General features: G+C 42.9%; 1 protein-coding gene across 7 annotated transcripts in view; it reads right to left on the bottom strand.

Moving 5' to 3' along the window:
• Positions 1–993: 993 nt before the first annotated feature.
• The window catches only part of PRKCE (protein kinase C epsilon), a 498,772-nt gene continuing 485,768 nt past the window's right edge, over positions 994–13,997 (bottom strand). For all 7 annotated transcript variants that reach the window (XM_084828974.1, XM_084828976.1, XM_084828977.1 and 4 more), the window contains one exon: positions 994–9,872. In XM_084828974.1, the coding sequence (XP_084685100.1) occupies positions 9,726–9,872 (147 nt within the window). In that variant the 3' untranslated portion in view covers positions 994–9,725. The remainder of the gene's footprint in view (positions 9,873–13,997) is intronic.

The following is a 13,997-nucleotide window of genomic DNA, read 5'->3' as shown; positions in this document are numbered from 1 at the left end:
CTTTTGATTCACCGTTTTAGCCTACGTAAAGATTTACGTAGGCTAAAACGGGGAATCAAAAAGGGATGCAAATAGCGCCCGCTATGCTATTTGCGTTCCCCTTTATTTTCACCCTCATAGTCTACATAAATATTTACGTAGTTTAAGACGGCCAAAAAGAAGGAATGCAAATGGCGGTGGCTGTAGCCGCCGCCATTTGTGTATACGTTTTTTTTTTTACCCAGAGCCCTCCGCGGCCGGAAATCCGGCTGCGGACGGCTCTGGCCTGGCCGGGTTGGGCCTGGCTGGCTGCTCCGCGGAGCTCCCACGGAGCACAGCCGGCCATTCGAGGATTCCAGGGGGAGGAACGGAGCGCCTCCCCCCCCGGCCAGGGTTCCGGGGGGAGGGACGGAACACCTCCCCCCCCCATCAACATAATCCGCAAAAAGTAAGTCACTTTCGTACATCCCTAGGCAGATCTGGGACTTTTAGAGCAGGAAAGATGACATCTACCGGAGTGCCAGGGTAACTGACAGACTTTCCTTCTTCTGGCACGTGAATGTTGACAAGGCTTTCAAGTTTTACTAGCACATCCTTGCAAGATTGTTTGCCCATCTAATTAAAAGCTAAAAGGTGGCACTTCAGTGGGCTGAAGATCTTTGGTTAAAGTTCTCAATGTGTTTTACAGGCTGAAGCTATGCAGTCAGAAGGAAGCACCACCGAGTTCAACGAAGTGTACTCCCAAATAACTGCACAGGACTGCAGTCATGTCCCATAAATGTAATTAGTGGTTTATTTGTTTGTTGTTTTTGCATGTCTGCATTTTACAATGGAGTTTTGAACCAGAGCGCTCACTCCTTTGAGTCTAGAAAAACAAGGGGAATGTGACTATGAATTCTCCATGGGGGTGTGGCTATGGGGGTTCCTGCCCTTCAAATTTACAACTATATCATGCTAATGCAGACTGCATACTCTTCATTCCTCATTTGAAAACACTTGTGAGAGAGGCAAAAGTAAGATTTTAACATCCTTGTATTTATTAGGTTCTGAAACAATACACATTCACATCCTTTAGAATACAGTACATTTGGCACAGTAATAATGGCTACCATGAAATAACCCTAATGAATGGCAAGAGATTCAAATTACAACTGTAAGAAAAAATCTGTACAAAGAAAGCCTCACGATTAAAAAACATACACCTCCCCACTCCTGTAAAACTGAATACATTTCATATTTCCCCCCAGAACTATTCTGCACATAATTTTGAAAGAAGTCTCTTCTTCTTTTCTTTTTTTTAAAAAGCCTTTTAGGAGAGATGGCATTATTTTTACTATATTGGGTGGGGGGGACACACGACATATTCTCACTAAACAGTGTCTCTAAAAAACAGAGAAAGTGAAAATATCCTGATTTCTTCAAATTTTTGTTTGTTTGGCATTTTGCATACCTTTAAGAACCCCCTCCCCCATGCCCCAAACAGATGGAAAAACTTCACTGGAGAGGAGGAAATGTAACAGCATCTTCATTTTAAATAAGTTCAAGGTAGAAGACAAAACCTGCTGAGTAGAAAATTAGTTGCACTGAATTAACTTGTGCTGAAGAAGGCTGCAATACCTGCACCCAGCCAATTCCGACTGATCTCCAATCCAGGTGTACCATCTGGTGGCCTTTGATGCTGATACACACATACCCATTTCTATCCCAAGATGCATCCAGACCGTTCAATCGGGCTCAGATGAGCATTGTGATGAAGATGGGCATGTGCATCTCAGGTGCACATCTGCATTGGAAACACCCACCCAAGGCCACTTCCGTGCAAGGACCTCTTTTGCTGGATTGAGGCAAAGGCCTTCAGGATCACAGTTGCCATATTTCCGTCTGTGCTAAGGTTTTAGCTTTTCTACTCAGCATCCTGAAGAACAAAATGTGGGTGCTGGGGCATTTTTAGAATGAACGTTTGTTAAGAGATTTTTCATGCCAGGAACAAAGGAGTCACAAACTCCACAAGCTTGCTTACGAACACTTTGTGGAATGCACTTATTTCCCTCAAAAGAATGGCTAATCCCCATTTTGTATCAAGGCCTCTCATTCCATACGAACAGTAGTGCACTGTACAATAGTTCTAGCTAATGTCTGGGCAGCTTCAGAAGACCACTTGCTACCTCCAAAGCTGCCATTTGCCTATAGAAAAGACCACTTAGCAATGTCAGTTCTTGCACTGGATGTCCAAAGCTAACATGTGGCAGAAATACACAAAACTGGTATTACCACACAGAAAACAAATGGGCAGTTTTACACTATCCCCCCCCCCCAATAAACATAAAGCAATGAGATGATGAAACCTTTGTAACGTCTCTGTGCTTCCATTCCAGAAGCTAAGGGGGCTTTTAATCCCCCTGCCCCCAGCCCTTACATTTTTAACAAAGATAAATTAAATTATTCTAAGCGGTTTTGATCCATTATTACATTGGTAAGCCAGACAACACATGACTTGATATAGCATAATATTTTGAAATCATCGTATGAATACATATATAAATATATATATGTATATATAATAATTACACCTGAGTTTAAAAAACACACACCGACGTAATGGAATTGAATGTCATCATCGTTAAAAGTGGCTATGAACAGCCAGGCGCAAAACTGATGCTAACCTCATCTGTCCTTTTGAGACGGCAACTTCGGCCAACTTCCTAAGCTACTTCTGTGGCATGGGAGCCACTGCAGCGCTGCTTTGCCCTCTGCTTCTTCAGTAACCCACGACATTCCAGGCCATCTGGGAGAAGCCCATGCGAGACTCCTCCCCATGCCAGTTGTCCCTTCTGGAAAGTGGAGCATGTTATCTTCACTGGCAGGGACAGCGCCCTGTTTGAGGGAGCCCTGGGCAATGTGACCTCCTCTTGTCATTGGACCCCCTCAGGCTTACCTTGTGGTGGCAGATGGCAACATTCTGAGCAGTACTCAGTCTAGCCACCCATTTTAATTTCCCATAATGCTCCTGAGTAATGTGATGACAGCGACGTTGTGGGAAATTAATGACAGCTAGACCAACACTGCTCAAAGCATTGGGCCAAAACTTTTTTTTTAATAGAGCAGGCATCAGCAGTGGGTCATGCCAGGTATTGGGGCTCTCTGGGAGCTGCCCATGGATGCTAGGTGCTGACACTGGCCCTGTCCGCTGGCTAGGGTGGCCGCATATGAACTGCCAACAAGAAGGAAATGCATCACCAAAATAGAGGACAAAAGAGGACAATGATTTGCATAAAATTTGCATATGTGAATTTATAAGTATAGATGCACATTTCAAAATGATTATTATAATTTAAATAGAAATACAGTACATCTCATCATAGTGGGGAAGAGTGTGACCAGGTGACCTGTGTGCCTGCCTGTTCAGTCTGCTGTTCAGGGGCTCACGGTTGATGGGCAACTGTTCTTAGGGTTCTTTATCTTTAAACCAGAATAGGACAGAACAGCCCTTCAAATAGAGGATGCCTTCAAATAGAAGTCATCCTCTGTAACAGAAGTCACAGGTCCTCTGGCAGCCCTTCAAATAGAGGACTGTCCTCTGTAAAAGAGGACACATGGCCACCCTACTACTGACATGGAAGCCCTCCCATATGGCCCAGGACTTATCTCATTATTTGAGCATGAGAGGCCAGGGAAGAAACCTCAGTGAAGCAGTTTCCATGCCACAGAGGTAGATTGAGAAGGGGGCCTACATCTCCCAGCTTCTGCCAATAATGGTCCTTCCTTTTCTTTTACCCAACCCCCGCTCCCCCATCTCTATCATTCCACATAGAGTTTAAGAGAACTATACAGGAGATTTAGTACAGCTTGATATAGGTCTACATCTTCTTCTTTTTTAATAACAAAAAAACAAATAGGAAAAAAACCTCATCTTTTGACAGTATAACTTGAACCAATACACAAACAGAGTATTGCACATGGACATTATCATAGTTATTCTTTCATAGGCTAACTTTTTTTTAATAATATGCCTGAACATGCAGCAGTTGATACCTCTATATTCATTGAATTCCACAGGCCTTGCAGTAAACACCTATATACAAAATCCTCACCTGTACAAAAGGCAAAAAAAAACCCCAAAGGAAAATAATAAGGAAAAAGCTTTTCGAGTGCCACTTTGCCCGTCACAAATATATATATATATATATATATATATATATATATATATATATGCGCAATTGGAAAATCCAAGTGCAACAAGTAAAATGGATTCACTTAACTGATCATTCAGTATATATATATATATATATATATGTTTGACCTCAACAATACATGAACACACACGCGCACGCAAACACACACACACAAACACAGGGTCCAGAAATATAAGTACATAACACTGTCAGCGTATCTACAGGTGGTAACTTCACATTTGTTAATGTATTTTCCACATGAGTTACCATTTCTTTAATGACTACACAAAAAAATCCATGTACAACTCTCAGCAATGTCAGTTTTTGAATCTTGATCTTGAGTCTCTCAATACATTTTCACAGAATGAATGGGATTGCTTGGCTTTGTATTCTTCCTATATAGCACAGTTTTCATACCAGATTTATTTTTCAAAATCTTAAAAAACAAAAGAACAGTAGTACTATTGGGCATGATCCAGCTGGACGCAAAGTAGAGTAGTACAGCATCATGTGATGCTCATACCCCCCCTCCCCACGCTTCCCCTGTCACCTCTGATCCTTGGCCAGGAGTGATGCCTCAGTGCCAAATTACACCTGACGTTAAACGAGTCTTTGTGTTTAACGTGCACAGTTTTTAAATCCCAAAAGCAGCTGCTGGAGGGATTGATCATTATTTGGATCACAGCAGGCGGGGCGGAGGGGACTCTTTCTTCCCCTGCTGCTCTCCTGATGAAAATTGTCCCTTTGAAGCATCTTTCTTTCTTTCTTTCTTTCTTTCTTTCTTTCTTTCTTTCTTTCTCTTTACATTAAATGCAGAAACGCATGTAACATCACATCGAGTTTGGCCCTCAGCCGGGCTCATATGTATCTCCCATTCTTAGATCCGAGTGGCCCTCCTCTTCCCAGGTAACCTTGAGGAGGTCAGGGGGGCTGCTGGATCTATGTATGGGAGTTGTCTATAGGCCTAAGGTATCAGGACATGGCTGATCCATCGCAGTATGCCACTCCTGCCCAAAGGTCAGCAGGGGTGGAACGGGGGAGGCAGGGGTGGGGGAAGGTTATGCACACAGAAGGATGGATCATGCCCAATTTATTTATTTATTTGTAAAAGTCTGCAAAAGTAACACACTGCTATTAAACGTATAAAAACAAAAAGCAAAAAACCCAAGCCATTCAAGCGGGCAGTCTTCAGATTTGATACAATGAAATAAAAATATGACTTTTTTTCTTTAAAACCCCTTCACACCTGCCATTGCATCAATGACATGAATGATTCAGGCACTAGCTTTTCAATAGTTTTACTAGGGAAGGATTATCATGTACATGCCGAAGAAGCTGTAAAATTTGTAGAAAACCTACATGGCTTTATTAAAGCTATTATAGGTTTTTGGAGAATTTGTCCACTCGTTAGCCCTTTAACACCTGTCTTTAAAGCATCTGTGTTTGTTTGTTTTAATTCTTGATATCATTTCTTTAAAAAAAAGAAAGTTAAAAAATTGTTATGTATTCTTAGAAAAAAAGTATTTTTCCCTGAAATAATTTCCATGACAACTTTATTTATTTTAATTAGACAGAACTCCTTCAGTCAGACTATTTCTACTATTTCTTAAACCTACAATTAGTCTTGGAAAGAAGTGCTTTTTTGGTATTTATGTTTTTAAAAATATATTTTTGGTAAATATTTTTGCTCCATTCATTTAAGTGTCACAGTGTGGCTTTCTGGTGGGATTTGGCAAGAAAAATTTCTCCCTCTCCATTATCTGCATTCCAGGGACACAAAGTTGGGAGGAACAGATTTCTGGAAGAATTTCTTATAGATCCAGAAACCAATTCCCATTTTCATTTATTTATTTTATTTATTTCATTTCTATACCGCCCAATAGCCGAAGCTCTCTGGGGGGTTCTACTACTGGGCCCATCTACTTCCATAAGTGCTTTTTCAATCCTATACATATTTACTCAGAAGTAAGCCCTACTGTTTCAATGGGGCTTACTTTCAGGTAAGTATGCACAGAAGAGGTTACTCTTAGTTATACTTAGAGCAGATCCACTGAAATAAATGGACCTTAAGTTAGTCATATAACTATAGAATTTCAGCACAACACATGATAGCACTTTCATTCATTCCTATTGCACTCTCAGCCTATGTTCCCATCAGAGTTAACAAGAAAGAAACAAGTTCTCTTCACCCTCCTTTCCACTGGGCACAAGCCTTGGGCAGCCATCAACCAAGGGGCCACAGCTGCCCTTAGCACACAAAGTCGTGGTTCTACCTTGCTAGATAGTGCAACACAGCAGAACTTTTAAGGGAAAAAAAGCCTGCATTGTCTTCTGCCTAGGAACAAACCCCCTGTCTTAGCTTTACTAGTTCAAGATGTTTAAAGCATGGAGTTGAAATCAATCCTGATGGAATCCTAACTCCAAACATCTGAGGGGATTTCATGCACCAAAGACCATGCACCAAATAATTAGCAGGAACTCTTTTCCACTTTCTCATATGTGCACCGATATCCAACAAGTCCCTGTAGGCATGGAGCTCCTCTGTTTGTATGTGCAAAGCTGATTTTTCCTTTGAATTGATGAGGAAATCTACCACCTCAGAAGCTCCATGTGTCTCCCCTAAGAATATATTTGGTTTTGCATCAGAATGATGATTCAATGGTTTTTATGCTATTTCTTAACTTTTGAGCATGAAGATGGCATTCTTTGCCAATCAAGTCAATATAATGCACTCTCTCTGGCTGCATTCATACATAATGCTAAACTATGGATTATGTTAACCGTGGTTTATGTTACTTTAGCCATCAATTGTTTTACAGATGAATGCACAAAGTGCAGATTGTTTGCCCTATTTCTGGTTTATCTCCTGACCATTTTGCTGGACTTCAGAGTATTTTAACTTCTAGCTGCTCTTGCTGGGCACCTCTGTTTCAGGGTGGACAGCAGTGCAAACAAGCCAGGGATAAGCTATGATTTCTGGATTCATCCATCACAACAAGCCATGGTTTTCAAAAGCTAGATTTTGTAAGACAACAACCAACCATAGGTTCTATTTGTGGTGTATAGCTGGTTTACAAACCATGACTTGTTTGAGAGGATGGGTTCAGACACAATGACAGGCCAGATTTCAGCACTGTGTGCAAACCAGGCCAATCTCTCTCTCATTCTCTTCATCCTTTACCACAGTTCTAAAGATGATATACACCCTCCTTCAACATATGAACATATTACAGTTATCACCTTGATCAATACCCTAACTTTAGCCAGTTTGAGTTCAACTGGTACATGTAATACAGCTGCCAAATGAAGGCTGCTTTAAATGACTTTCTCGCATTGCTGTCCCAGGGCAGTGAACTATTTGTGTGCATCAGTTTGTCATGTAGGATTGGGTAAGTTTCCCCAACCCTTCCCCGAAACAAATGTGGGGATAGCCACTGTGGCAGCAATTCACAGGGCCATCACATGGCAGCCATGTTAGGTGCACTGACCACCAGGGATACTGACATAGCTCAGTCCTAGTGCTTCATCCTGCACTGAATGGTACAAATAATATGTGGTTTCAGCGGTGAATTTTTCATGTAGGCATCTGAAGTTCATTTCAATGTTCACTGGAAGCCTGACACCTCAATCCTAAACATTTATCTGGAAGGAGATTTCATGAATTTCAATAAAACTTGCTTCTAAGAGCCAAACTAGAAGTAGCTCACATGGTTAGCCCTAGTGCGCAGGATTTTTAAAGCAAAAAGGGCAGGCATGGAGTGGAGAGAGCTTCATCCATGCCGCGGTCCCTATCCAGGTAGGCCCCCTCATACCTAGAATTTGCATGTGGGGGGTGGGGAAGCTTCCATTTGCTCCAATGGGAGCTCTTTTCCAGTGCAAAATCCATGTGTCGGGCCCCTGATCTGAATCAGGACCACTGCAGGGGTCAAGCAGTTAACGTCCCCTTATCCTCATGCCAGGGCATGCATCTGGATCAGGGTCCCTGTGCCTGCAACGTATGTTTTAAAAATCCTGCACACTAGAGCAAGCTGCGTGAGTAATGTCACATTTAGTTTGGGCCCAAGTGTGCATCCGTGAGCTTAGAAGAGGGATATGAATATCTTCATAGCCTTTTAATACCTGTGCAGCAATGATGACACCTGGACCCTAAACATATTTACTCAGAAGTATGCCCAAATATTTTCGACCAAGCAAAGGCACCAACTACACATTACATGCAAATACATGTAATGAAGCCCAAATATTTTGTTTTTGTTTTTAAATAAATGAAAAGCAGCCCTGGGAGGCAGCAGGTTTGAGAGGAGTGGAGGGTACATAACCCTTTCCTCTTACTCAGAATGGCTCTTAACTGCTTCTCCCCCACAAAGGGTTCCAGATGTATATTTAGCCATGTAAATATCCACCTGAAACCCTTGGGAGTGCGGGAAAGCAGGAGGTACAATTTGACATGTATAATGGCATGTGGTGAAAGGGCCGCTCCTCAGTTCAGAACAGTAGCCTTCTGAGTATGCTTCTCATTCCAAAGAAATCCAGGGGTATCTCTGTTGGAGAAGTATGGCTCACCGGGACCCCAATCCTATCCATCTGCATTTGGGGTACGTGTCTTCAACAGGTACGCTTCACATCCTGTTGAAATCAATGGCAAAACTTTCACGGATTTTAGATTTGCATCTCATGTTCTACAATGCCCTCACAATGCTGACAGAATGCAATGGGTTGGATCCAGATTCAGCCATACTTGGAGCAGACCCATTGAAATCAATGGGGCTTACGAAGTCTGGATCCAACCCAATGTTTTCTGAGATTGTGCTGGGGCAGTATATCTTACAGCGGATTTATAGAATTGCGTCTGAGGTGAAAACGTCACCCAAGGTGGCTTCCTCCTCCTCAGTGTTCATGTAGTACACATACTTGTCCTTGTGCCACTATGTGATGGGATGATTATTTAGCACATCTTGGAAAACTCTTACCGTCTGAGCACATTCTCTAGGCCAGGGGTGGGCAGAAGGTAAGATCTCAAGATGTTTTGGACTTCAACTCCCAGAAGCCCCTGAGAGCATGGTTGCTGGTCAGAAATGCTAGGAGTTGAAGTCCAAACCCCTTGCTCACCCCTGCCCTAGACTACACTTTCCAGTGTGAAAAATGAATTAAAAAATCCTTCTAGTGACTTTTTCTACTTCAAAAATGACTGAGTCGGTCTGAAGGTGATATATTAAATAATAATAATTTAAAACGGCAAGTCCAGCCTTCCTGGGAATAAAAGAAAGATGCCAAATTGAGAAAGAAAAAAAAGCAAGGAAAAAAATTAAGCAGCAGCAGCAAGAAACAACAGCAATGTGTTACCTTTGCAATTTCTGATACAAAATACTTTGCATTGCTTTGTGAGACAGATATTAAGAGTGCCTCCAGATCAAAGAAGAAAGAAAAATAACAATAAATAGATAGTATAAAGTCAGGGGATCTGGGCTCATGGTCAGACAAGTAGCTCTTGATGTTGTAGCTGGAGGATCTTTTCAGACCCACATCTTGCAGTGTCAGTGATCTGGCGATCCCAATTTGGGGGGAGGGGGGTCCTTACGGCAGCAGCTCTTCTCCAAAATACGAGAAGCCTTTAAATTCTTCTTGGTTGATTTGCTTTATAATTGTCTCATCCACTTGTGTTAATATTGGGTCTTCTCGTGTAAAGTCTTGATCAAAGTTATTTACATCCCTTTTGGTTTTCTGAGGAAGGAAAGCAGAAAGTTATGGGTAAGTGTTTCATACTAACAGGCCAAATCACAAAAACAGCTTTTTGGGGTGGGGTGGGTGATGTGAAGTTGTTTTTTTGTTTTGCTTCTAAAAGAAGGCAGTTTTCTGGAATGATATATAAAAAGAGCCACTTCATACAGGAGAAAATGAAGATGACCCGGCGAGATCACAGAAGCAAAGAATGGTTTCAGAGAAGCCAGTTGGCCTCTTACAGAGACATTGAGAGTGATGCAATGACACAGCAGATAGCTGAAATTATGGTATTATACAGCAGTAATTTTGATAAGTAAAAGCATGAATTCAAATGTACCTTGCTGTAAATCGTGTCACGGATTGATTACAACTTTGGCATGAACAAGGAAGCAGGGCAGAGAACACGGGCCCTATTATCTACCATGAAGAAGACATTTGTTGCAAGCTAAATCTCACAAAATGCCATCCTTTAAATGTCTCTCCTTTCAGGCATTGGCCTTCTGCAGTGATCACAGCACTTCCAACAATGGCTGGTTTGCGGACATATCAGACTCCTGTGACGCAAAGGTTCCTAGTGCAGATAGTCCTAATATATAAGTAAGGTCAGCACCGGGGTAGGTGTGTAGAGGCAACGGAAAACATCATGCTATCACTCTCAGACCCTTATGATAACAAGCAGGTCATCTATGAAATGCTTCTCGTTTCTCTTCCAAGTTTGCAGCTTTGCTTTGGAAGCACCGTTAGCAAAATAGTTTTCAAAGTCAAAGGCAAATCTCCAAGGAGTAGCACAAGCTAGTTTATTTTAGACCCTGGACTTAATGGTCTTACGGGGCGGGGCTTAGATGGCTATGTTGTGTTACTTAAGCTGTGAAGCATGCAACTAACATTCCTTCTCCCCTGCTTCAATTCCATGTTTTACAACTGCTTCTACATTCCTGACATGTTAGAGCAAAGAGGCCAAACAAAAACAAACAACAACAAAAAACCATTGCCAGCCCTGATTTTTTTAAAAAAGCAATAATCTGAGCATGTGGAGTTTTACATTTTAAATTTACTGAAAACATAGTGCCATCATGATTACAGGAAGAAAATGGAGTTTACTTTTGCTGCCCTGATGCTAAACACACTTATTTGTGAATACACACCATTTTATTGTAGAAAAATATAAAAAGGTAAAGGTAAAGGTGTCCCCAACCAGTCGTGTCCGACTCTAGGGTGTGGTGCTCATCTCCATTTCTAAGCTGAAGAGCCAGCGCTGTCCGAAGATGCTTCCGTGGTCATGTGGCTGGCATGACTGAACGCCGAGGTGCACGGAACGCTGTTACCTTTCCCGCCGAGGCGGTACCTATTTATCTACTTGCAATTTCTTGCTTTCGAACTGCTAGGTTGGCAGGAGCTGGGACTGAAGACGGGAGCTCACTCCATCACACGGCACTCGGGTCTTGAACTGCTGTCCTGCCGACCTTCCGGTCTGCAGTTCAGCATCTTAACCACTAAGCCACCGCGGCCCCCAATATAATATAATTTTATTATATTATAAAATTATAAAATATATTATAAAATATAATATAATTTTAAAGTGAAAATAATAAAATAAGCATCTGTAACCACGTACCTACCCAGCTGGCCACTCCCTGACTATAAAATGTTTTAAAAATAAGAAGAAAGAAAGGATACTGTGTGAGCAGCATCAGCCCCTACAGGCACCCCAACATGCCCATGAGCTGATGCTGGCTTTGCCACTACCTCCATCATCTGGCACTCTCTCAGTGGTCATTTGGGTCCCCCCTGGGTTGCAGAGCCCTAGAGTTCAGCCTTGTGGTCCAACCTTAGCTGCACCACTGCTCCTGATAGGCTTTTCTGGTTAGGGCTGGCCCAAGACATTTTGCTGCCTGAGGAAAAGAATAAGAGGGCGCCCCCTCCCATTCCATGTACAAAAGCCTTTTTTGTACATGGAAAAGGCGTGAAGGTAGAATCACTGGCCCAGTTCGCATGACTGCAGCTCGGGAAATAAGCCACAGTAACTTATCCCCACTCCCCGCCTGCTGGTCACATGCTCGGGGGATTAGCACCATTATCCTCGGCCACACAATCGTGCTGTGTGAACTCGGCCAGGGTGGCTTGTTGCCATGGATAACAAGCAACCCAGAACCCACAGGCTGTTGTAGGGTTCTGGGTCACTTGTTACCCATGGCAACAAGCAACCCTGGCCAGATTCACACAACATGAGAAGCTGTGCTGCTGAGGGTAAATTATGCTAATATCCTCAGTGCACGACTGGCACACGCAGGGTGGTTAACAAGCTACAGTTCATTACTGAGCCACAGGTCACTGTGGGAGGGGCCCCACTGAAGGTGTCTTGCCCAAGGTCCCTCAAATCCATGGAGCCAGCACTGGAACCTAGACCCCACTTCCCCTCAATCTCTATCTCCCCCCCCCTGCCCCCCAAATAGAGATTGCTGCCAGGCAAAGGGTCTGTTCTGTTCTTAGCTGCATTTAGCGAGGGGGATATACGTTGTTATTTTCAGGTCTAATGGAAGCAAGCAATTTTAGTGTTTTGTAGGCTAGTCTGAGTTTGAGAACACTGGCCTTGGAACTGTGGCCTCTGACACAATTATGGCTTTGTCTTGCACAGCACGGCAAGAGTTCATTATAGCTGACTGAATTAAAGCAATGAAAGTTGCACCTTTTGTACACCACCAACCCCAAATGGCTTGTGTAGGTTACTGGGAGTAAAATGGGGGTCACACAATTAAAGTCACCAGAGTAGGAAGAAATCACACACTTCCACAGGTCCGTAGAGCATGAAGCAGGGAAATGTAAGTGCTACAGCTTAAATGAATCTGTGTGCCAAAGAACATTCAAGCAAATTCCTCCAACTGAAATACCCTTGGGAATACTAAAATTATGCATCCACCACCAGTAGGGTAGATGTATGAGTTCCCCTTTGCCTGAAACCTGAAAACCTCTACAGAAGATGTATGAGTCACTCAGTCATCTTCTGTATACAAATTGGGCAGCCAACCTTTTAACTGGCCTCCTGCTCCTGTACCTTTGAACAGCAGTTTGCCTTGCATACAACAGGATGCTTTCTTCTCTGCTGCTGCTGCTTTCTGCAGATCAAGTGACTGTTAAAGGCACAGGAGGAGGGCAGGATTTGTTCTGGTCAACTGGCAACCCTAGTAGAAAGTCTGCAAGTCGTCTACTGTTAGCTAGCTGCTACCTGTTGCTGCTGAAGCACCTGTCAGAAGAGAAAAGAGGACTTCACTGCCTCTTAGTGGCTGAAAAGAAATTCTCAAAGAGGGAAGAGTTTTAAGAATGCTGATTGGGGCATAAGGAATTCAGTTTGTTTCCACTCTAGGCACATCACTTGTTTACTCATTTATTATCAAGAACCCAGATGATGCCACAGCCAAACTGCTGCAAAGTGTTTCCCCTGTTGTCCTGTGGTCTTTTTCAAGACCTGGTCTGTGGCCATTTTCCTAACTTGGAATGTAGCTGCAGCACCAGGCTGCACAGTGTGGACTGGCAAAGTGCTGTTGAGGCACTTGGCCAGAGGCATGGCCTGAGACGGTGGAGCCCCGCCTTTCCACACTGGCTTGCCCTGCACTTACGGGTTGCTCTTCCTCCTTCCCTGCCAAACAGCTGTAGCACCATCTCCTCCTCCCTTACTATTCAACTACCTGCACAGGCTTGTTTCTTATTTTTAAAATGTTTAATTTTGTTTATCTGCTAAAACACAAACATACAAATAAAAACCAGTCCAAGTGTCTAACGATTGTATCACACTGGCTTTCACACTCAGGTATCAGTGCTGGACTAACACTGAAAACATTTGCGGTGGCTTGCAAAATTTATAATAGTACATTAATAGTGATTTTGGGGGGGAAGATTTTTTTTTTTTAACAAAGTAGCAGAATAAATTCAAACTAGACCAGGAAGTAGGATAAGTTTTGGGGAGGGTGGTGGTGGTAGTAGTATTTGAAACAAGAGGGAGGCAAGGGTTTGGAGAGAATGAGGCAGGGGTATCCTTACTCCAGTATGGGTCCTGACGGCCCCTTTTGCCATGCCATGAGTAGGGAGCCATCACAGGTAGAGAATAAGTGTGGCCACCATAAGTTGCAT

Source organism: Heloderma suspectum, chromosome 1 (genome assembly GCF_057233095.1).
Source record: "Heloderma suspectum isolate Gila_16-S chromosome 1, 16-S_ref, whole genome shotgun sequence".
In the NCBI taxonomy this organism is placed as follows: domain Eukaryota; kingdom Metazoa; phylum Chordata; class Lepidosauria; order Squamata; family Helodermatidae; genus Heloderma; species Heloderma suspectum.
Note: the sequence above shows the minus strand (reverse complement) of the source record. Positions and strands in the feature narration are given on the sequence as shown.